General features: G+C 51.6%; 1 protein-coding gene across 2 annotated transcripts in view; it reads right to left on the bottom strand.

Annotated features, from left to right (window-relative positions):
• The window catches only part of GCN1 (GCN1 activator of EIF2AK4), a 746,722-nt gene that overhangs the window by 341,691 nt on the left and 382,301 nt on the right, over positions 1-22,730 (bottom strand). For both annotated transcript variants that reach the window (XM_086942874.1, XM_086942875.1), the window contains exon 30: positions 5,875-6,064. In XM_086942874.1, coding sequence (XP_086799000.1) covers positions 5,875-6,064 — 190 coding nt within the window. The remainder of the gene's footprint in view (positions 1-5,874; positions 6,065-22,730) is intronic.

Genomic DNA, 22,730 nt, shown 5'->3' with positions numbered 1-22,730 from the left:
GGCAACAAATAGTTGTTTTGTTTTCCGAAAATCTTTGGTCCTATCAATGTTGTACATTAAGGCTCTCTTGACGTCTAGTGTGTGGAGCATTCTCTCCGCCACTGACTCAGGATTTTGGAAGAACACAGGCAGTTCTATAGTCTGATTGATATGGAACTGTGAAACCACCTTAGGAAGAAACCTAGGGTTAGTGCGAAGCGCCACCCTGTTGGAGTGAATCTGTATGAATGGCTCTTGGATAGGCAGTGCCTGGAGTTCACTAACGCGTCGCAGCGATGTAATCGCTATCAGGAAAGCCACTTTCCATGTTGAGAACTGAATCTCGTATGAATGTAGAGGCTCAAAAGGTGGACCCATCAATCTGATGAGGACCACATTTAGGTTCCATTCGGGAGCCGGTGGGGTCCGGGGAGGAATGACTCGTTTGAGTCCTTCCAGAAAAGCTTTGATGGCAGGCACTCTGAAAAGTGAGAGATGCTGCCTGTTTTGGAGATAAGCTGCTATTGCGGATAAATGTATATGAATGGAAGCATAGGCCAGATTGCATTTGTATAGATGTAACGGATAACAAATGATGTTGTGAGTAGATGCGTCTAGCGGGTTGATCTGGTCTGCACAATAAATAACAAACCGCTTCCATTTTGCCGCATAGCATGCTCTGGTGGTGGGCTTTCTTGCCTCTCTTATGATATCCATACAGTCGGGAGGCAAGTTGAGGTAGCCAAATTCTAAGACCTCAGGAGCCAGATCGCCAGGTTGAGCTGTTGCGGATCTGGATGCTGAATGTCTCCATGGCTCTGCGTCAAAAGCCTGGGTGTGAGGTGCAGCCTTTGATGCGGTACCACGGATAGTTCTAGAAACGTGGAGTACCATGGTTGGCGTGCCCACGTCGGAGCAACCAGGATGAGTGTCATCGAGTGTTGCTTCAGCTTGCGTGCCACCAGCGGTATTAGAGGTGCTGGGGGAAAAGCGTACGCAAATATGCCTGACCAGTTCATCCATATCGCATTGCCCTGCGACTGTGGGTGTGGGAACCTGGCAGCAAAGCTTTGGCATTTGGCGTTTTCCTTTGTGGCGAACAGGTCTATCTCTGGATGACCCCACTGCTGGAAGTACGGTTGGAGTACTGATGGATGTATCTCCCACTCGTGCATTTGGTGGCTGTACCTGCTGAGCAGGTCTGCCATCTGATTGTCCTTGCCCGGGAGGTGTTCCGCCATGAGGAAGATGTTCCTCTGAATGGCCCACTTCCACATGCTCTGAGCCAGATGAGACAACTGTGGAGAGTGTGTACCTCCCTGCTTCTGAATGTAGTACATGAGTGTCATGTTGTCCGTCCGGATCAACAAGACCTTGTTGCACAGATGTACTTTGAATGCTTTCATCGCCATGAAGATAGCCATCAGTTCTAGAAGGTTGACGTGCATCTTCTTTTGCTGCGTTGTCCATAGTCCCCGCACTGTGTAGTGGAGTACATGAGCTCCCCATCCCTGGAGAGATGCGTCCGTTGTCAGAATGATCTGTGGCACAGGCTCCTGGAACGGTCGGCCCCTGCAAAGGTTTTGTGGATTCCACCAATGCAGAGAGTTGTATGCACGACCGGTCACCAACACTAGGTCTTTCAACTGTCTGTGAGCCTGATTCCACTGACGTGCCAAGCACTCCTGAAGCAGACGCATATGCAGTCTCGCGTGCGGGACTATGAAGATGCAGGAGGCCATCATGCCTATCAACTGCATGGAAGCGAGTGCTGCGGTCTGAATTTTTTATCAGCGATTGAATGCTGTTGATCCTCACTGAATTCGGCTGTGCTTTGGCTGCCTGAGTATCTATTGTCGCGCCCAGATACTGCCGTACGTGGGCGGGCTGAAGGTGGGACTTTGGATAATTCAGTGAGAATCCCAGATCGTGAAGAAGGTGAATGGTGTGGGACATGTGGGTGGCACACTGCTCGGCCGACTTTGCTTGGATAAGCCAGTCGTCCAGATAAGGGTAGACGTAAACGTTTTGTCTCTGTAGGTGTGCAGCCACTGTCGCCAGGCACTTTGTAAACACCCTGGGTGCCGTGGTCACTCCGAAAGGGAGGACCTTGAATTGATAATGCTGATTCTGAATGGTGAACCCGAGGTATTTTCTGTGTGACGGGTGTAGCGGAATATGAAAATATGCATCCTTCAGATCTAATGTTGAGAGGAAATCTACCTGACTGAGTAACGGTAGAACCTGCTGCAATGTTAGCATGTGAAAGTGTTCTGATAGAATGTACTGGTATAGGGATCTGAGGTCCAGTATGGGTCTGAGGGACCCGTCCTTTTTTGGGATCAAGAAGTACAGCGAGTACACTCCTGTACCTCTTTCTTCCACAGGCACGAGCTCGATTGCTCTTTTTTGCAGCATGAGGACTACCTCCTGCTGCAATAAGTGCAAATGCTTTGTGGACATAGGACGGTGTCTTGGGGGTAGGTTGGGTGGAGTGGATGTTAACTCCAGACAATAACCGTACTGGATAAGCTTCCTGACCCACCTGTCTGTTGTGATGGATTTCCAGACCGGCAGGAACCGTTGTAGTCTCCCCCTGACCGGTGTTGTATGGTCGGGGGGCAGTGACAAGGCGTCACTGGTTGTTAGTGGCGGAGGATCTGGAGCTGTTGTTTCCACGATCTCTGCCCTTGGCGCGGTTTCCACGATAGCCACCTCTACTTTGTTTGGTGAAAGTGGTTTGCGCGCCACCTTTATTGTACTGTGTTTGCTGGGACAGCTGGCCTCTGGAATCTCCTCTATTGCTTGAGCGACGAAAAAAACCATCCCTGAACTGCTGCGACTGGAGAGCCCCCATAGACTTTGCAGTTTCAGTGTCCTTTTTGATTTTTTCCAAGGTGGTGTCCACCTCTGGGCTAAATAAATGATCAGGGTTTACAGGCTGATTTAGTATGGTGGTCTGTATCTCTGGCTTGAACCCGGAGATTCTGAGCCAGGCATGTCGCCTTAACATGACACTTGTGTTAATGGCTCTGGCAGCGGTGTCTGCTGCGTCCAGTGCACATTTGATATGAGCTTTCCTTCCTGTATGAGCATTTCTGCTGCCTCCTTATATTCATCTGGCAAGTGTTGTAACAGGGTCTCCAGTGTGTCATAATGGGCCCTGTCATATCTGGCTAAGAGTGCCTGAGTGTTTGAGATGCGCCTGATATTGGCCGCTTGAGCTGCCACCCTTTTCCCTGATGCTTCTAGCACTTTAGATTCTTTATCAGGGGGAGGAGCATCACCCGTTGTTTGCAAGTTCGCCCTCTCCCGGGCATTGGAAACAACCAGAGAGTCCAATGGCAACTGTCCCTTAATGTAGGTAGGGTCCCCAGGCGCCGGTTTGTACTTCTTTTCAATTCTAGGGTTTATGACCCTGGCCCTTGTGGGCTCTTTAAATATGTCTCCAGCATGTTTTAAGACACCCTTTAGCATTGGCAGAGTCTTGACAGTTCTCTCTGAGGTGGAAAAGGAGTCAAACAGTAAATCCACTTCAATAGGGTCAGCATGGAGCTGGAGATCATGATTTTTGGCTGCCCTTTCAATAAGTGCATTAAACACCGCCGAGTCTTCAGTAGGCAATGTTTTTACAGCATACACATGACTGTCTGGGGCAGTGTGTGGATCCCCTGGGTCAGCAGCGTCCACCCAGGGTTCATTGTGATCTTCTGGATCAGTGTCCACAGGATAGCTGTACTCCTCATTGTCACCTTCCCTTGTCTCCACATCCGAGTAAGTGGGCGAAACAGGAGCAGTGTCTTGGCCACGTGGAGATATAGGTTCAACAAGAACGGGTGTTGTAGTAGAATCCTTCTTCTTTTTCAATGGGATTCTATATGACTCCATAGGCTGTTCCGGGGCGATCTTTTTTTTGTAAATTGAAAGACTGCCCGTGTCGGCATCAATGAATTGTTCCGGCTGCTCTTCAAGCGAGGGTTGTCGATGCTTTGTGACCAGTACCGCAGTTGTGGGCTTCGGCCCCGTGGACACCTTCTTGGACGCTTTGACGGTCATCTTAGGGGCGAAGGCCTTAGGTACCACTTTTGGGGCAGCGTGAACTGGATGGGCGCCGGCGATTTTTTGGTTTACTGGCAGGCTTTGGTGGTGGAGTATCCTTTGGTCCGACAGCCAAAGCCTTTTCCTTAATTCGCTTCAGCGATTCCAACACCTGCTTCGAGAAGGAGGCGGACGGCTGCGTCGACTCGACGGGTTACTTCGAGGCACCGCCAGGCGTGGACTCTAGGTTCGTACCGCTCTTAGCCTTGTCTGGTCGACGCGTCAGATCGAGAACCTTCTGAGCTCCGAGTCCTTTGTCTGTGTCGACGGTCTTCGGCGCCGATTTTTTCGGGTCGACGTCTTTGACCAGTTTTTTTGGTGTCCCAGTATTCGGCTCGACACCCTTTAGCGACCTCACCGGGTCGATAACACCTTTATGCTTCGTCGGTGCCGATAGTTCAGAGGACTTCGAGCCGACCAAAGCAATACGCACTTTCGGTTTCGATTTCGCCTCTAGTGCTTTTGGTTGCGTAGACACCAAAGCTTTCTCTTTCGATTTGGCAACCCGTGGCTCCTTAGAAGTGTCCGAAGCCGGGCCCGAAGGCGAGGCTGTAGAACCTAGTGGGAGATCTTGGGTAAGGCCATGTGGCGATCCCTCGACCTGAGCCTTATTAAGTGTCTCGGCCCCAGTATCAGTGTTCGGGCCTAGCTCCTCGCTTGAGCTATCTTCCATGGCCCCAAAGGCCCCATCGTCGTCTCCTACCTCGTCGACGACGTCTTCAGTATCGACCATCTCAATATCAACGTCGTAGCTGGAGTCGATCTCCGATGCGGGATCAGACAGGTTCTCTCGAACCTCCCGCTCTGCACCCTCATCATCCTCGGCATCGAAGATGTTCACCAGGTCAGGTGCCGTCTGCTGGGCTTCCTTGAGCGCTGAAGTCGAATCGTCTTCTTGGAGCGGAAACGAGAACAAGCCATACAGCTGGCTTCATCTTGATCCCGCGACAGGCACTTGTTGCACACCGGGTGGACGTCGATGTGAGGATATTTCGAGTTGCACACGGGACCATCTCTTGAACGGGCTCCGTTCCATGATGATTCGTCGATAAGGCCTCTGGCGTCGACCGGGCCTTCAGTGCTGAAAAGCTACGCGGCTCCTCTGGATGTCCGGCTCGGGAACTGAGCTGGAACAGATCGATGCCCATACGCACTGTAGTCCAGGGGAGGATCCACCTATCTCGTGATACTTCGAAGACTCTTCCAGGACAACAATGTGCAATCATCCGGACCCAACACTAGGCGGCGATCTATGCACAGATATGAATTCAGCAGCCCACATGCCTCGAACATATTCTTTTACTTATTTTGTTTTCCAGAACCAAGCAAGCTTTGCACAGGTAAGCAATAAATACTTTACAGTACTAATGCAGCTTCTAAACAGTTTGAATTGCAATTGTATAGGTACTTTGATTTGATTACAGTAGAGCTACTAGTAATGCAATGCTTTTGATATACTGGACATATACTTTGTATTGGCTTTTTAGTAGAATGTCAAATCGATTACTTTACACATTACCTTTCTTACACAGTGCAGTATACCTGGATGCTGCACTGGGACATTTTCTGTAAACAGGTAAGTAAAAGCGTTTTTGTTATTAAGGTACCGTTTTAAAGGGTTTCTTAGATTTTTCAACTCCACACTTTCAGCATTACCGCCATCAAATGTTCTTTTTGCATATAATATCCAAGACTGCATATGAGTAATTTTTCATCTCTGTTTATGTCTGAAATATCCTGTATGCTTTGATTGGTATATAATAACCTATCCTCAGTCAATATTAATCTCACACTTACATAGAGTTTCTCCTCGTAGATCTCCATTAGCTTTTTCATGACGTTTGAGGACTGGTCTCTATACTGAGACACAGCATTGGAGAGTGCCTCTGCACCGGCCTGCCGAACAGCTTCCTCATGATAAATCACATCCCTGATTAGCAGTGAGCAGATATCAGGCTGCAGCTCCAGGCCCATGGCCTCCCAAAGCCTAAAAGAAAAGAATTTATAGGTGAGAACTACATCATGGTGGGTGGGGATTTAAGGGATAAGTATACAAAGATTGGCAAAGCAAAGCAGATGATTATAGCATTGGTGCACAAGTTACTTACCTTCGGTAAAGATATATCTGTAAGAAACAGTAGTTAGTGTTAGATTCCTTACCTTAGAATATCCCCAGGCGTCAGACTGGATCCGGAAAGTTTTCGTCAGCAGTACCCCTGAGCGTCGGTAGGCGTCGTCTGCGGCTCCGCGACCGTCATCGTGATCGCTGGGATGATGCCGGAGTACTTAGACGCCGCGCTGACGTCAGTTCTGTACATAGCTTTCCGCGCCAGGAACGCAGAGCAATGCAAGAAACAGACACTGTTGACATGAAACTAGGGCGCTCCAAGGGAGCTACCGTAACCCTAGATATCGGTTCGCAGAATGGGGAGGATGGGTGGGGATGTAAGGAATCTAACACTAACTACTGTTTCTTACAGATATATCTTTACTGAAGGTAAGTAACTTGTGCATCTGAAAGAAACAGGTCAGTGTTAGATTCCTTACCTTAGAATAGATACCCCGGCAATACAAACCCCGGTGGTGAGTCTGCGAACCAAGATCACACCAGAAAGTCCTGGAGAACGGAACGGCCGAAAAAGCCATCTCTCCGGAATTGGCTGTCCAGGCAGTAGTGCTTAGCAAACGTGCGCAGCGAGGCCCATGTAGCTGCCTGACAGATGTCCTGCAAGGGGACTCACCGACCCAGTGCAGTAGTAGCCGCCGTGGTCCAGGTGGAATGGGCGTGCAGCCCTACAGGAGGCTCCTTTTTCGCCAAGGAGTAACAGACCTTGATGCACAAAACGACCCACCGAGAGATGGTCCGCTTGTGCACCGCCCGTCGCTTCTTAGCGCCCACGTAGCCAACAAAGAGCTGGTCTTCCACCCAGAACTGGAGAGTGCAGTCTAGATAAAAAGAGAGCGCACGATTATTTAGGTCCAGACGGTGGAACCTCTCTTCCTCTTTCGAGGGATGCGGAGGCGGAAAGAAGGTGGGCAAGGTGATGGACTGCCCAATATGAAAGGCTGTAACCAACTTGGGCAAGAAAGAAGGACAAGTCCTCATAACAACCTTGTCCGGATGAACAGAGGAAAGGAGGCTTAGAAGATAGAGCCTGGAGCTGACTCACTCTCCTGTCAGAGGTGATGCCAACCAGGAATGCAGTTTTAAGAGTCAGAAGACTAAGAGGACAGTTATGAAGTGGCTCAAATGGAGCGCACATCAGATAAGTCAGTACAAGGTTCAAGTCCCACTGAGGCATCACAAAGGGAACAGGAGGGAACAAGTGTGTGATGCCTTTCTAGAATCTATTTACAACAGGGGACTTGAAAAGAGAAGGCTGATCGGGAAGCCTTAAGAAGGCTGAAATGGCAGAGAGATAGCCTTTGATAGTGCCCAGAGCAGACCCCTGCTGGGCAAGAGAAAGAAGGAAGAGGAGAACCTCTGAAAGGGGGGCAGAAAGTGGATCCACAGCCTTTACTGTGCACAATGCCACAAATTTGTTCCACCTGCAGGCGTATACCGTTTTTGTGGAGGGATGCCTGGCTGCCAGAATCACATCACAGACTTCAAGAGGCAAGTCAAATGGCCTCAACTATCGCCGCTCAATCTCCACGCATGTAGGTCGAGACTGGACAGGATCGGATGGAGGACCGTCCCCTGCTGCTGCGACAGAAGGTCCTCCTGAAGAGACAAACTAATCGGGGGATCTACTGACATGCTGAGTAGCTCTGGATACCAATATCTTCGTTCCCAGTCTGGAGCCACAAGGATGACTTGGGCCCAGTCTCGCCTGATCTTCTTCAGCACTCTGGGCAGAAGTGGTATAGAAGGAAAAGCGTACAACAGACCGCAGCTCTACCCGCGATGAACAGCATCTCCGAGCGAGTGCCGCCTTGGAAACTCCAACGAGCAAATGATGCCATTGCGCGTTCTTTTCGGTGGCGAATAGATCTAACCAAGGCTCTCCCCACTGCTGAAAGAGACATTGCGCCACGTTCGAGTTCAGACGCCATTCGTGATCCATCATGCACCGGCGGCTGAGTTCATCCGTCCTGGCGTTCAGGGAACCTGCCAGGTGTTGAACCACCAGGGTGACGCCCTGGTGTTCCAGCCATGTCCAGAGGAGCAAAGCCTGACTCCACCCGCCCTGTTTGTTGCAGTACCACATGGCGGTGGTGTTGTCCGTGAACACCTGCACTACACTTCCCTGGACAGAGGGAAGGAATTTCTTCAGTGCAAGCCGGATCGCCCGCAGCTCTAGAGGGTTGATGTGGAGCCGGGACTCCGCCAGAGACCAGAGACCTCTTATCTCCGCCTCTCCCATATGCCACCCCCCCCCATCCCAGGAGGGATGCATCCGTCACAACTACTTGCTCCGGTTGGGGAAGGAAGAGGGATATGCCGCTGACCCAATCGCGATCTGTGAGCCACCACTGCAACTGTTTCGCAGTTCCCTCTGAGATCAGGACGTGGTCGGACAGGTTGCCCTGATGCCGTGGCCACTGAAACTTCAGGTCCCACTGCAGAGCCCGCATCCGCCACCTGACATGATGCAGGAGGCCATCAGCCCCAGGAGCCGCAGCGTCAACCTGACCGAGACTCGGGATAAAAGCTGAAAGATCGAAATCAGAGCCTGAATATCCCAAACCCGATGCTCGGGAGGAGAAACCCGGAACTGCGCCGAGTCCAGAACCGCTCCAATGAAAAGGTGCTTCTGAGAGGGGCACAGGAGTGACTTCGGCACGTTGATGGAGAACCCCAGCGAGTGCAGGAGATCGGCCGTAGTCTGGAGGTGGGAGACGACTGTCTGCGGCGAGCCCGCCTTCAACAGCCAGTCGTAAAGGTAGGTGAAGACTGACACCCCTGACCTGGGCAAATGAGCTGCGACCACCGCCATCACTTTCGTGAACATCGAGGGGCACTGGTGAGGCCGAAGGGGAACACGGTAAACTGAAAGTGCTCGTGGCCTACCGTGAACCGCAGGTAGCGCCGGTGAGTCGGCAGGACGGGGATGTGGAAATATGCGTCCTGCAAGTCCAACGCTACCATCCAGTCTCCAGGGTCTAGAGCAGCCAGGACCTGAGATAAAGTCAGCATCTTGAACTTCTCTTTCCAGAGGAAGCCGTTGACGCTCCAGAGGTCCAAGATAGGGCATAGGCCTCCTTTGCCCTTCTTGGGTACCAGAAAGTAGTGGGAGTAACCACCAAAGTCCTACTTCTGGCCCACGAACGCGCTTGATGGCCCCCTTGGCCAAGAGAGCCGTAACTCCTGCAGAAGTTGCAAGTGATCCCCGACATGCGGTGGTACTGAGGTGGCATGGCTGGAGGGGTCGCCTCGAAGGGGAGGGAGTTGCCCCTTCGGACGATTTGCAGCACCCACCTGTTCGAAGGGATGGTACGCCAGTGGAGGTAATGGCGGACCCTGCCCCCCACTGGCGTCGAATGGGCCTGAAAGGTCAGACTAGGAAGGCTTTGAGGCGGATGCTGCGGGAGTGGATGTGGACTGACCTTGCCGTTGTCCCCCAGCACTGCCACTGAGGTTACCACATTCGCAACCGTACTTAGGTTGATTCAGCGGCCTGTGGCTGGCTGGACGTGTAGGGGCACCCCTTCCTTGGCCACGAAAGGGGCGAAAAGCAGAAGTCTGCTGGCGCTGGCCTGACAGGCCTAAGGACTTGGCCCTAGCCGTGGAGTCCTTGAAACGCTCAAGCGCACTGCTTCGAAGGGCATGTCCAGGAGCGTGGCCTGGACATCCCCCGAAAAACTGGCGGAACTCAGCCAGGCGTGGAGGCGGACCACCACCGCCCGTGGAACTCCCCCTGCCCAGCGAGTCTGTGGTATCCAGTCCACACCTGATCGAATAACGTGCTGCATCCCGCCCCTCAGCAAGGGCTTCGCGAGCCGTGCTCGGGCTTCCTCCGGACACTGGGGCAGCATGTCCGCAACCGTGTCCCACAAGGAGTGATTGCAACGGCCCAAAAGGCAAGCGGTGTTGATAGACTGCAACCCCAAAGTGAATGAGGAGAACAGTTTCTTCCCAAACTGGTCAAACCTTTTGGATTCCCTATCCAGTGGAGTGGTCGGGAATGCGGTCTGGGACGTAGAGGCCTGGGTCACCAGGCTCCGGGGGTGGGGTGCACGGACAGAAAGCTGGGGTCGCCCGGAGCTGGGCAGTAGCATCAGGCCACGTAACGATCCACAGGGGGCAATGTGGAGGGCCTGGACCAAGTGCCCATCAGAACGTCCGTGAGGGCTTCATTGAATGGCAGCAGAGGATCCGAAGAGCTTACTGGCGGCTGAAGCACTTCGGTGAGGAGGCTAGTCCTCACGGCCTTGGCTGCCCTGAGCAACACCACACTACAGGTAGCACCCTCCTACGTAGCCACGGAGGGAGGAGAGATGAATCCAGTGTCAGGTGATGTATCCAGACCACTGGCCTCCCCCAGCTCATCTGCCCAGTCCTGCCTCAACTGGCACTGTTGCACCAAAGGGTCCGAAGACCCCTCCCAGTCCTTCCCCTCATCCATGTCCTGATAAACAGGCAGAAATGACGGAGCAGGGTCATAGATGAATTGCTTACCCATCGGAATCTGAGACGGGGCTGAGCGGCGCCGTTCCGACGCCGGACAAGGACTGGGGCTGAAACTGGGGCGTCGGCGTCCGAAGATGGTGCCGGGAGCGACACCATCGGGGTTGACGCCAGCGGAGGAGTCGTGAGGTCAACTGGCGTCGACCGGGATTCAGGCCTAGATACCTCAGGGTCCTGCGACTTCGGGACCGAAGCCGACGACGGCACCGAAGCACCCGACGGCGCAGGTGCCAAAGCCGCTGGCCCGCCAGGGCCCCCAGTCGGGTCCGTGGGGCCCGAAGGCACGCCGACAGGCCTCGACGGTGGGAAGTGAGTTCTCATGGCCACGAGGAAATCACGTATCTTCTCCGAGTGTCGCATGCAGCCCAGGGACCGGAGGTTATGGGGCTGGATGAGACGCCCGCGGCTCCGGCGGAGCCGCGTGGGTGGTGTCACCTGAAACCTCAGCCGCGTCGCGCGAAGGGAGTCGGAAAAGCGATGTGGCCTCAACTTACCGGAGGACTTGGAGCCCGACGAGTGGTGATGGCTCGACGAGCAGCGACATCTGCGGCCCACCACCAGTCACCTCGACTTCCTCCTCGACAGGGGACCTTGAGCGGCAGGGAGCTGACTGCCGGATCTCGAGTAGTTTACAGGATCGCTCTCGCCTAGCTTTCGAGGTCATGGCCCGGCAGTCGGGGCATGACTTGTCGTTGTGGTCGGCCCGAGGCAGTAGAGACACCGACGGTGGGGGTCAGTCACCGACATCAGTCGGTGACAGGCGTCGCACGGCTTGAAGCCAGGCATCCCTACGACACCAGGAGTTGAAGTCGACTCGAAAAGAAATCCAAAACAGATCAAAAAAGTTAGTAAAAAAATGACTAGAAGTACTGCTCTTCCCGGATATGCGCTTGCTGGCGCAGAAAAAAGAACTGACGTCAGCGCGTGAGGGCGGCGTCTAAGTACTCCGACGACATCATTCCAGCGATCATGGCACCAATGACGGAAGCGGAGCCGCAGACGACGTTTACCAACACGCAGGGGTACTGCTGACGAAAACTTTCCGGACCCAGCATAACGCCTGGGGATATTCTGAGGTAACAAATCTAACACTAACCTGTCAGATAATGCAAATGCTACTTACCAGTATGCATCTGTTCTTGGCATGTAGGGCTGCTGACATTCATATCTGTGCATAGATCGCCACCTAGTGTTGGGTCCGGATGATTGCACATTGTTGTCCTGGAAGAGTCTTCGAAGTATCACGAGATAGGTGGCTCCTCCCCTGGACTACAGTGCGCATGGGCATCGCCTCCATCCCCAGATTGTTTTTAGCCATTGGCAGAGATGGAGTGAAGAATGTGAGTGATGACCATGCTATGAGCATATGTATATATATGAATGAATACTGCAGCTGCTACAGGCGCCGGGGAGGAGGGTGGGCGATATGAATGTCAGCAGCCCTACATGCCAAGAACAGATGCATACTGGTAAGTAGCATTTGCAGTTCGAGGCATGTGGGCTGCTGAATTCATATCTGTGCATAGAATACATAGCAGTCCCTCCATTATCGGCGGCCGTCCGTGCCAGCTGCAGCCGTCTGAAAAAGTGTTTTTAGAACAGCTTGACCAACAGCTGCCTGCTGTTTGGAATGCACGTCTACACAGTAGTGCTTAGTGAAAGTATGTGTGGTAGACCATGTGGCTGCTCTACAGATATCTTCTAAGGGAATGTTACCTAGGAAGGCCATAGAGGCCCCCAACTTCCTGGTGGAGTGGGCCCTCGGTGGGATAGTGAGGGTGCGTTTAGCTTTAGCGTAACAGATCTGAATGCACTTTACTATCCACCTAGCAATCCCTGCTTTTGAGATAGCGTTTCCCTTGTGGTGTGTGGCAAAAGCAACAAAAAGCTGCTTGGTTTTGCGAAAATCTTTTGTCCTGTCTACATAATACATCAAGGCCCTCAGAACATCAAGGGTGTGGAGCATGAGCTCCGCCAGTGTCTCCGGGTTTTGGAAAAACACCGGCAATTCGATTGTCTGGTTTAAGTGGAATTGGGATACCACTTTGGGTAGGAATTTAGGGTTAGTGCGGAGCACCACCCTATTAGCATGTACCTGGAAGTAAGGTTCTTGGATGGTGAGCGCCTGCAGCTCGCTAACCCTCCGTAGCGATGTAATTGCTACTAAGAACGCAACCTACCAAGTCAGAAACTGAAGCTCACAAGAGTGCAGTGGCTCAAAGGGAGGACCCATCAGCCTCGTAAGAACCACGTTGAGGTTCCATTCTGGAGCTGGAGGGGTCCTTGGTGGAATGACCCTTTTGAGTCCTTCCAGAAAGGCCTTGATAGCAGGGACCTTAAAGAGTGACAGGTGCTGCCTATTCTGGAGGTATGCTGCCATAGCAGACAGGTGAATGCGGATGGAAGAGTATGCCAGATTGCATTGGTACAGGTGGAACAGGTAACAAATGATGTTTTGAATGGAAGCATCTAGCGGGTCAATATCGTGGTTAACACAGTAGATGACAAACCTCTTCCATTTAGCCGCATAACAAGCTCTAGTAGTGGGCTTCCTTGCCTCCCGAATGATGTTCATGCAATCGGGAGGTAGATTGAGGTAGCCAAACTCTAGGACTTCAGGAGCCAGATTGCCAGGTTGAGCTGTTGCGGATCTGGGTGCTGAATGTCGCCATGGCTCTGCGTCAGAAGGCTGGGAGTGAGATGAAGCCTTTGATGCGGTACCACGGAGAGTTCCAGAAACGTGGTGTACCACGGTTGGCGAGCCCACGTTGGAGCAACCAGGATGAGAGTCATCGAGTGCTGCCTGAGCTTGCGTGCCACCAGCGGTATCAGAGGTGCTGGGGGAAAAGCTTACGCAAATTTGCCTGACCAGTTCATCCACATCGCATTGCCCTGTGATTGCGGGTGTGGGAACCTGGCGGCGAAGCTTTGGCATTTTGCGTTCTCCTTTGTGGCGAACAGGTCTATCTCTGGATGACCCCACCTTTGGAAGTACGGTTGGAGTACTGATGGATGTATCTCCCACTCGTGCATCTGATGGCTGTGCCTGCTGAGCAGATCCGCCATTTGATTGTCCTTGCCCGGGAGATGCTCTGCCATGAGGAAGATGTTCCTCTGAATGGCCCACTTCCACATGCTCTGAGCCAGATGAGACAGCTGTGGAGAGTGTGTGCCTCCCTGCTTCTGGATGTAGTACATGGCCGTCATGTTGTCCGTCCGGATCAACACGACTTTGTTGCACAGATGTACTTTGAACGCCTTCAAGGCCATGAAGATTGCCATCAGTTCCAACACATTGATGTGCATCTTCCTTTGCTGTAGTGTCCATAGTCCCTGCACAGTGTAATGGAGTACATGCGCTCCCCATCCCTGGAGAGAGGCGTCCGTCGTCAGGATAATCTGTGGGACAGGCTCTTGGAATGGTCGGCCCTTGCAAAGGTTGTGTGGATTCCACCAATGCAGAGAGTTGTATGCCCGACCGCTCACCAACACTAGGTCTGTCAGTTGCCCATGAGCCTGAGTCCACTGACGTGCAAGGCACTCCTGAAGCGGACGCATATGTAGTCTCGCGTGCGGGACAATGGAGATGCAGGAGGCCATCATGCCTATCAACTGCATGAACACCTTCGCTGGAAGCGAGTGTTGGGGTCTGAATCGTTGGATCAGCGCCTGGATACTGGCGATTCTCACTGAATTTGGCTGCGCGGTGGCTGCCAGAGTGTTGATTGTCGCGCCCAGGTACTGTCGCACGTGGGCGGGCTGGAGATGGGACTTTGGGTAGTTCAGAGAGAATCCCAGATCGTGCAGGAGATGAATGGTGCGTGACACGTGGTCGACGCACTGCTGTTCTGTCCTTGCTTGAATGAGCCAGTCGTCCAGGTAGGGAAAGACGTGGACGTGCTGACGACGGAGATGCGCTGCCACAGTCGCTAGGCACTTGGTAAACACTCTCGGTGCCGTGGTGACCCCGAACGGCAGAACCTTGAACTGGTAATGCTGGTCTAAGATCGTGAATCTGAGATACTTCCTGTGGGAAGGATGCAGGGGGATATGAAAATAGGCATCTTTCAGATCCAGCGTAGCCAGGAAGTCCCCCTGTTGAAGCAGGGGAAGCACCTGCTGCAACGTGAGCATATGGAAGTGCTCCGAGAGGATGTACCAGTTCAGGGGCCTGAGGTCCAGGATCGGCCTGAGGGATCCGTCCTTCTTGGGAATCAGAAAATACAGGGAGTAAACCCCTGTTCCCCGCTCTTGCAATGGAACGAGCTCTATCGCCCCTTTTTGCAGCATGACTAGAACTTCTTGCTGCAACAAGGTCAAGTGCTCGCCTGACATAGGACGGCTCCTAGGGGGTATGTCCGGTGGATTGGACGTAAGCTCTAGACAGTACCCGTACTGGATAATAGACCTCACCCACCTGTCCGTGGTGATGGTCTTCCACGCCGGCAGGAACTGCTGGAGTCTCCCCCCGACCGGTGTTGCATGGTCGGGGGGCAGTGACAAGACGTCACTGTTTGTTGGTGGTGGTGGACCTGGAACTATTGTTTCCACGTCCCCTGCCCTTGACATTATTGCCTCTGTAACCACCTCGACCCTTGTTGTTATACGAGGCTTGGGTGTTACTTTTGTAAAATTGGGTTGACTGGGACGCCTGTCCCCTTGAGGTGCCTCTGGAGTTTGAGCGGCGAAAGGAACGACTCCGAAACTGCTGACTTTGTAGAGCCCCCATAGACTTGGCAGTTTCTGTATCTTTTTTCATTTTCTCCAGTGTGGCATCCACCTCAGGGCCAAACAGGCGGTCAGGATTCACTGTTTGATTGAGGATCGTAGTTTGGATGTCGGGTTTGAACCCCGAAATTCTAAGCCAGGCATGGCGTCGAAGCAGCACACTGGTATTGATAGCCCTGGAGGCTGTGTCTGCCACATCCAGTGCACATTTGATGGATGCATTCGTAATGAGTTTACCCTCCTGAATGAGCATCTCTCCCGCCTCCTTGTATTGGTCAGGCAAGTGTTGCAGTATGGCCTCTAATGTGTCATAATGGGCCCTATCATAACGTGCAAGTAATGCTTGGGTGTTAGATATTCTCCAGATATTAGCTGCCTGTGCAGCAATTCGTTTGCCTGGGGCCTCAAAGATCTTGGACTCTTTGTCTGGGGGAGGAGCGTCACCAGTAGTTTGAGAGTTCGCCCTCTTCCGAGCGTTGGAAACAACCAAGGAGTCCAATGGCAAGTGTCCCTTGATATATGTAGGATCCGTGGGCGCTGCCTTATATTTCCTGTCGATGCGAGGGTTGACCACACGCGCTCGGGTGGGCTCCTTGAAAACCTCTGTTGCATGTTTCAGCACCCCCTTAAGCATCGGTAGTGTTTTGACAGACTTTTCGGCTACCGAGAAGGTGTCGAACAAGAAGTCCACATCCGCGGGGTCCGAGTACAGCTCGACGTCGTGGTTAGCAGCAGCTCTCTCTATCAGAGCATTGAAGGCCGCCGAGTCCTCAGACGGGGACGTCTTGGCCGCGAAAAGTTGAGTGTCCTGAGCCGACTGCGGGTCCTCCGTGTCGCCTCCGGCGGACCACGGTACGTGCTCCTCCTCCGGATCCGAGTACGCCGGATAGTTGTACTCGTCCCCTTCCTCGTCCGCATCGGCTGCAGCGGAATGCGTTGGCGAGTGTCCTAGGGTTTGCGGGGACACAGGCTCCACCACAGCCGGAGAGTCCTCGGAGTCCCTTTTGTTTTTGAGAGGAATCTTAAAGGGTTCCAACGTCGGCTCCGTCGTGATCTTCCGTTTGAGGAGCGACAGTTTTCCGGTGTTGGCGTCGATTATTACCGCACGATGTTCCTCTTCCGCAAGCGGCTGGAGACGCAGCTTCGACACCGCCAAGGCAGCCTTCGGCGTCAACACCTCCCTCGAGGGTCCGCCCTGTTTCGGTGCGAAGGCCTTCGGCGCCGACTTGGGCGGCAGGGTGAAACGGATAGGCGTTTGCTCCCTCGCAGGCTTAGGCGTCAGCTTAGGCGCACCGGTGTCCTGTGCGGGAACCACACTGGCCTTTCGAATCCGCTGCAAGGATTCCGCTACCTTCTTTGTCCAGGCCGGAGAGGGCTGGGCCGGTTCGAGCGACCCCTCATCTTCGAGAGCCTGTTCGCCGGCAGGCACCGTCTTCGGGGCCGACGCCCCCTGCCTATGCGCGTCGTCGCCCTGACGCTTCTTCGAAGCAGTCTTCGGGTCCGCGACCCCTTTCGGCGCCGACGCAGCCGCGTCGGAGGACTTCGCCTTCGGCGCCGACCCCGAGGGCTTCGGGTCGGCCATTTTGGCGTGGCTCTTCAAGTCGGCCATTTTGGTTTTCTTGGAAGTTGACACCTCCAGAACCTTCTTCACCTGCGCCACTTTCACTTTCGGTTTCGCATCCGAGGATGCGTGACCAGTTGGCTTCACTTTCGTTTTCTTCGACGTAAGTGATGGTTCATAAGTGTCTGTGACCGGGGATGTAGGACTCATAGTTAGATCTTGGGTAAGGCCCGAAGGCGATCCCTCGACCTGGGTCGTATGAAGGGGAACAACCCCTGAGTCAGGTTGGGGATGCTCTTCCTCCGAGCTATCTCCCATCGTGGTAAAATCCTGATCGTCGTCCCCTACCTCGTCGGTGACTTCGTCAAAGTTCTCCTCACCCGCGTCGTAGGCCTCTCCCTCGGATGCGGGATTAGAGTCCGAACCTTGCACGTCGTCTTCTCCCTCGACATATTCTTGGAAAATGTCGTCAGGCGGGGGCGCCGTGGCCGATAACCTAGCCTGGAGCCTATTGGCCCGACGAATCTTTAAAGTCTTCTTGCTCCTGAATTTCGAACACGCCATGCAGGTGTCCTCGCGGTGATCCGGCGACAAGCAGGTATTGCACACCGGGTGCACGTCGAGGTGCGAGTATTTAGAGTGACACAACGGGCACTTCTTAAACGGAGTTCGCTCCATAGCAAGAGTGTAGTACAGGCCCGACCGCGCCGAAAGCACGTGGAAGGGCAGCAAGAGATCGGAGCTGAGAGTCAGAAAGAAACCCGTACGCAACTATACCGACGCCCAGCCTAAAGACCTTTTGGTCTCGAGTAGAAGTTGAACAACTATCGGTTCCGACAGAGGGAACCGAAACACATCCGACAACAATGTGCAATCATCCGGACCCAACACTAGGTGGCGATCTATGCACAGATATGAATTCAGCAGCCCACATGCCTCGAACTTGATGTACATATGGTCTAAAAGCAAAATGCTCTGTGGTGATGTTATGTTATGTTAATAATTGCTTATTGAGCGCAAGTACACCAGGAGGTTTCATGGCGCTAGCTCTAGTGTTGACTGGGACCAATAGGAATTATATGTGAGCCTGTGTGAAAAGCCATGTTTTAAGCAATCTCCTAAAGCTTAGGAGGTTGTTGCATGATCGAATTTCCAATGGAAGGGAGTTCCATAATCTAGGGGCCAGAGTCGCGAACCAGCGTCCGCCCTGGCGTTGGAGCTTGAAGGATGGGATGGCCAGGAGATGGAGGCTAGAGAAACAAAGGTTGCATGATGGAATGTATCTAGGAAAGAGATGTTTGATGAATTGTGGGCTACGACCGTGAAGGGACTTAAAGACAATGCAGGACGTCTTAAAAGCAACACGTTGGGGGATTGGGAGCCAGTGAAGTTTTTTCAGCAAGGGTCTGGCCGATTGCCAGCGTGGTTGCTAGGAGATCAGTCTGGCCGCCTGATTCTGGACCAGCTGAAGAAGTTTACTGACGAAAAGTGGAAGGCCTAAATAGATTGAATTGGCATAGTCCAAGTGTGAAAGCACTAAGGCTATCACCACCTGAATCAAGGCCGAGTTGGTTAGCATACGGTTGATCTTCCTGATCTTGCGAAGCTGGAAGAAGCAGGAGTACTTGGGTTTTTAGGGAAAGATCATTATCCATGATCACCCCCAAACTTTTTACCGATGGAGTGGGCGGGGGACCGAGCTCAGGAGGCCAATAATGTGGGCCCCAGAGAATTTGACTTTTTCCGTTCAGGACTAGCTCGGTTTTACCGGGGTTCAGCTTCAGATGGTTTAAATCCATCCAGTGACGGACCATGCCCTGAGACAAAGATTCATTAAGGAAGGTCAAGATGGGGGCGAGAGGACCGAGAAGGTGTCTTGAGATGTGCGAGGGACAGAAGTCCCTAGGTGAGACGGACTTTACCATCGCCAATAGGGCCTGTAGACAAAGTGGAAAATGGTCAAGGGTGTGAGAGTTGAATATCATGGTCGGGGGATCTATATTAGGGCCGAGGATAGGGATGCTAGCTTTGATGGTAGCAATCTTTTCCAAGAAATATTTGTTAAGGGAGTCGCACAGATTTTGGGTAGCCGCAGGTTTGGGGAGGATTCTCTCTGTATTGGAGAGCTCGTTCACTCTGGCAAAGATATCTTTTGATTTATTATTTGATTTCTCGATTTTTCCGGATTAGTAGGCTTTAGTGACCTGATATAGTATCGGCAAAAAACATGTGATGACATGATGCGGACATGAGATGACAGGATTCTATAGGCACCTGCATCATTCATTAGGCGTGGCCATTCGAGAAGATGTATGTGCATGCATCACCACACGTGCATGCGCACGCCTACTGAATATCACTGATGCCATTTTATTAATTGTTTTATTCATCATTCCAAAATGGCAGATACCACTTAAAATGGTAACTAAAAAATAATTTCCACTTGCAGAAAATAACATTTATGAAAGCTACTGGGCCCTGCAAACAAAATATGTTTTAAAAAGGTGCTGCGAGCATTGGGGGAGCGGGGGGAGCTACAGAGAAACAGAGAAGCAGGATGAGGGGGAGAGAGAAAGAGAGGGAGAAAGAGAGGGGGAGAGAGAAAGAGAGGGGGAGAGAGAAGGAGAGGGGGAGAGAAAAAGAGAGGGGGAGAGAGAGTGTGTGTGTGTGTTAGTTAAATGAAAATAAAAAAGACAGGGTAGTAGAAGACAGGAGCTACAGGGAGCTCTATCAACAGGAACAGAAGCATACATGGAAGAGAGAGCAAGTGGTGGAAGAGAGTAACATGGAGTGAGGGGAGGCAGATGTTGGGGGGAGAAACACAAAAGTGAGAGAGCTGGCAAACATGCACTCTCACAAAGTGTTTGTAGACAAAAATAGTTCCCTCAATGTGAGCAGTGGAAAGATTAAAGGCAGCCAATCAAAAAGGATGGCTAAAATAGACTGCCTCACACAAGAGACAAACACAAAAAGAGGAAGGTAAGTCAACTAATAAGAAGCATACCAATAAGAGTGTCAATAAAGGCAACCAGTGGTAGGCAATGAGAGGGCTCGAAGCCCACTGTAAGTTTTTGGTATGGTCCATAAGAGGCTTTCGTCTACAGACAGCTAACACCTGTATGGAAAGCGAGATCTGAAAAGCAATCATTAGAAAAAACAATAGTTACTTACCTGTAATCTGTAGTTCTCCAGTATTGGTGTCTTTAATAGATTCACATGCCTGAATCATTCCCCGTCGTCGGAGTGGGAGTCCCACGGTACATAAAAAAGCAATAAATGCCATAATAACACAGAAAAAAACTGGTATTACCCAACCAGGAAGTTAATTAGCCTAAGCTACAGGAGATAAAACTTCCACACATGACTATCCTAGTCATTTTGTATTGCCCAAACTGCAGCCAATCAGGCACCAGCACCCACCAGAAAGTTCTCCCCAGAGGCTCGGGCTCTCAGATTGTCTCACACAGGAGTGATGGTAAACCAATCTAGCCTCTGAGGGGTTGTGGGCGGGTTGCATGGGAATCTATGAAAGACACCAATATTGGAGAACCACAGATTACAGGTAAGTAACTATTGTTCTTCTCCAGTATTTGGGGTGTCTTTCATAGATTCACATGCCTGAATCAGAGTAGATAGCAGTATATATCCATGCTTGGAAGACGCTATTAGTAGCATAAGTCTGTACATATGAAAAACACATGATCATATAATAAAATGTCTCATTTCTGAAAGCATGAAATTTGCAGTTACATGAGAATGTACATAATAATAAGCATGAATAGGCGTCTGAAAAGCAGTAAGAGGAGGAGGGAAACAGAGGCTCACCTTATCTGAAAAGATTCAGCAGAACTGCTTGACCCACTGAAGCATCAGTCTCACTGGCTACATCCAAACAATAGTGCTTGGTGAAAGTATGCCTGCTGGACCAGGTTGCTGCTCTGCAGATCTGCTGCAGAGGAACTCCAGCGAAAAGAGCAGTCGAGGAAGACACGGCTCTTGAAGAGTGAGCCCTTGGAGTTGCTTGTAAAGGTCTTCCTGCTTGTATATGGCAAAAGTCAATAGCCGCAGAGATCCATCTAGCTATTGTTTGTTAGACACTGCATGTCCTTGTCGAATTTTTCCACAAGCGACAAACAATTGATTGGATTTGCGTATTGCAGAGGTCCTTTGCAAATAGAACTTTAAACAGCTCTTGATGTCAAATGTATGCAATGCCCTTTCCGCAGGGGATTGCGGGTTAGGAAAAAATGTTCTTAAGATGACTGGCTCGTTCAGGTGATAGTCTGAAGGCACCTTAGGCATAAATTTTGGGTTCGTGCGGAGCACTACTGAATGAGACGTGAACTGTAAGAAAGGTGGATGAACAGTGAAAGTCTGGACATCACTGACTCTTCTTGATGAAGTCAAAGCTAATAAAAGAGACACTTTCCAAGTAAGAAATTTTAAATCCACTCTGTGAATTGGTTCAAAAGGGTGGCGCATGAGCACTATATTGAGATGTCATGACTGAGGTGGATGACGTACCGGAGGAAACATTCTGAAAAGTCCTTTAAAGAACTGCTGTATTATTCTTGAAGAGTAAAGCGAAGTGGACCCATCCTGACGATACCTTGAAATGGCTGCCAGGAAAACTTTTAGTGTTGCGTGCGATAAACCTGATCTTGCCAGGTGTAAGAAAAAGGCAATATCTGATCCAGCCCTGCTTGGAAAGGATGAATCTCAGCCGAGTGACACCGGCTACAGAATCTTTTCCATTTAAATCTGTATGTCTTTATCGTAGCAGGTGCTCTTGCTTTTGCTAGTACCTCCTTACAATCTGCAGGGATATTCAGATGGGTGAATTCAAGGTACTCAGGCGACAAGGCGCTAATTTCAGAGAAGCTGGGTCTGGATGGTGAATCTGACCATCCTGAATGGAGAGGAGATTCGGTATTGGTCGAAAGTGAATTGGTTCGCACTCCGATATGAGAAGTAGCTCGGTGAACCAGTATTGGCGAGGCCACCTGGGGGCGATGAGAATCAGGCGACATGGTTCTTTCTTCATCTTCCGGAGAACTCTGGGAACCAACGGTATCGGAGGAAAGGCGTAAGCATATATTTGAGACCAGTTGATCGAAAACGCATTCGCCTGAGAGTCCTTATGGGGATGCCAGATTGCAAAGAACAGGCATTTGCTGTTCTTCTCGGTCGCAAAGAGGTCTTGATCTGGATGACCCCACTGTTGAAAAATTCGATCCACCGTTGGTTGATGAAGTTCCCATGCGTGGGTGGACACCGTAGACCTGCTGAGGGTGTCCGCAAGAACGTTTGCAGTTCCCGGTACATGGATAGCCAAAAGATTGATTCTGAGTCTTATTGCTCATGCCCATATTTCCTGGGCTTCTTGAGACAGACGAACCAACCGGGTTCCTCCCGGTTTGTTCAAATAATGCATGCTTGTAGTATTGTCTGTGCGAACCATTACCGTGGCCCCTTGAATTACTGCGCGAAAGGAACTTGAGGGCTAGGAAGATGGCTCTTAACTCCAACAGATTGATGTGCCAGACCTTTTGTTGAGGGCTCCATCTCCCGCTGACCGTCAGCCCATGAAGATGTGCTCCCCAACCCTCGAGGGATGCGTCTGTGGTAATTGTGAAGTTTGGTGCGTCTTGAAGGAACGCGCAACCCTGTTGTAAATTTCTCTCCTGAATCCACCAGAGAAGGGCTCCTCGGATGAGAGGGGTGATTCGGATG

The sequence above is a fragment of the Lissotriton vulgaris genome, chromosome 11, assembly GCF_964263255.1.
Source record: "Lissotriton vulgaris chromosome 11, aLisVul1.2, whole genome shotgun sequence".
NCBI classification, from domain to species: domain Eukaryota; kingdom Metazoa; phylum Chordata; class Amphibia; order Caudata; family Salamandridae; genus Lissotriton; species Lissotriton vulgaris.
This window is presented reverse-complemented; position numbering and strand designations above follow the sequence as displayed.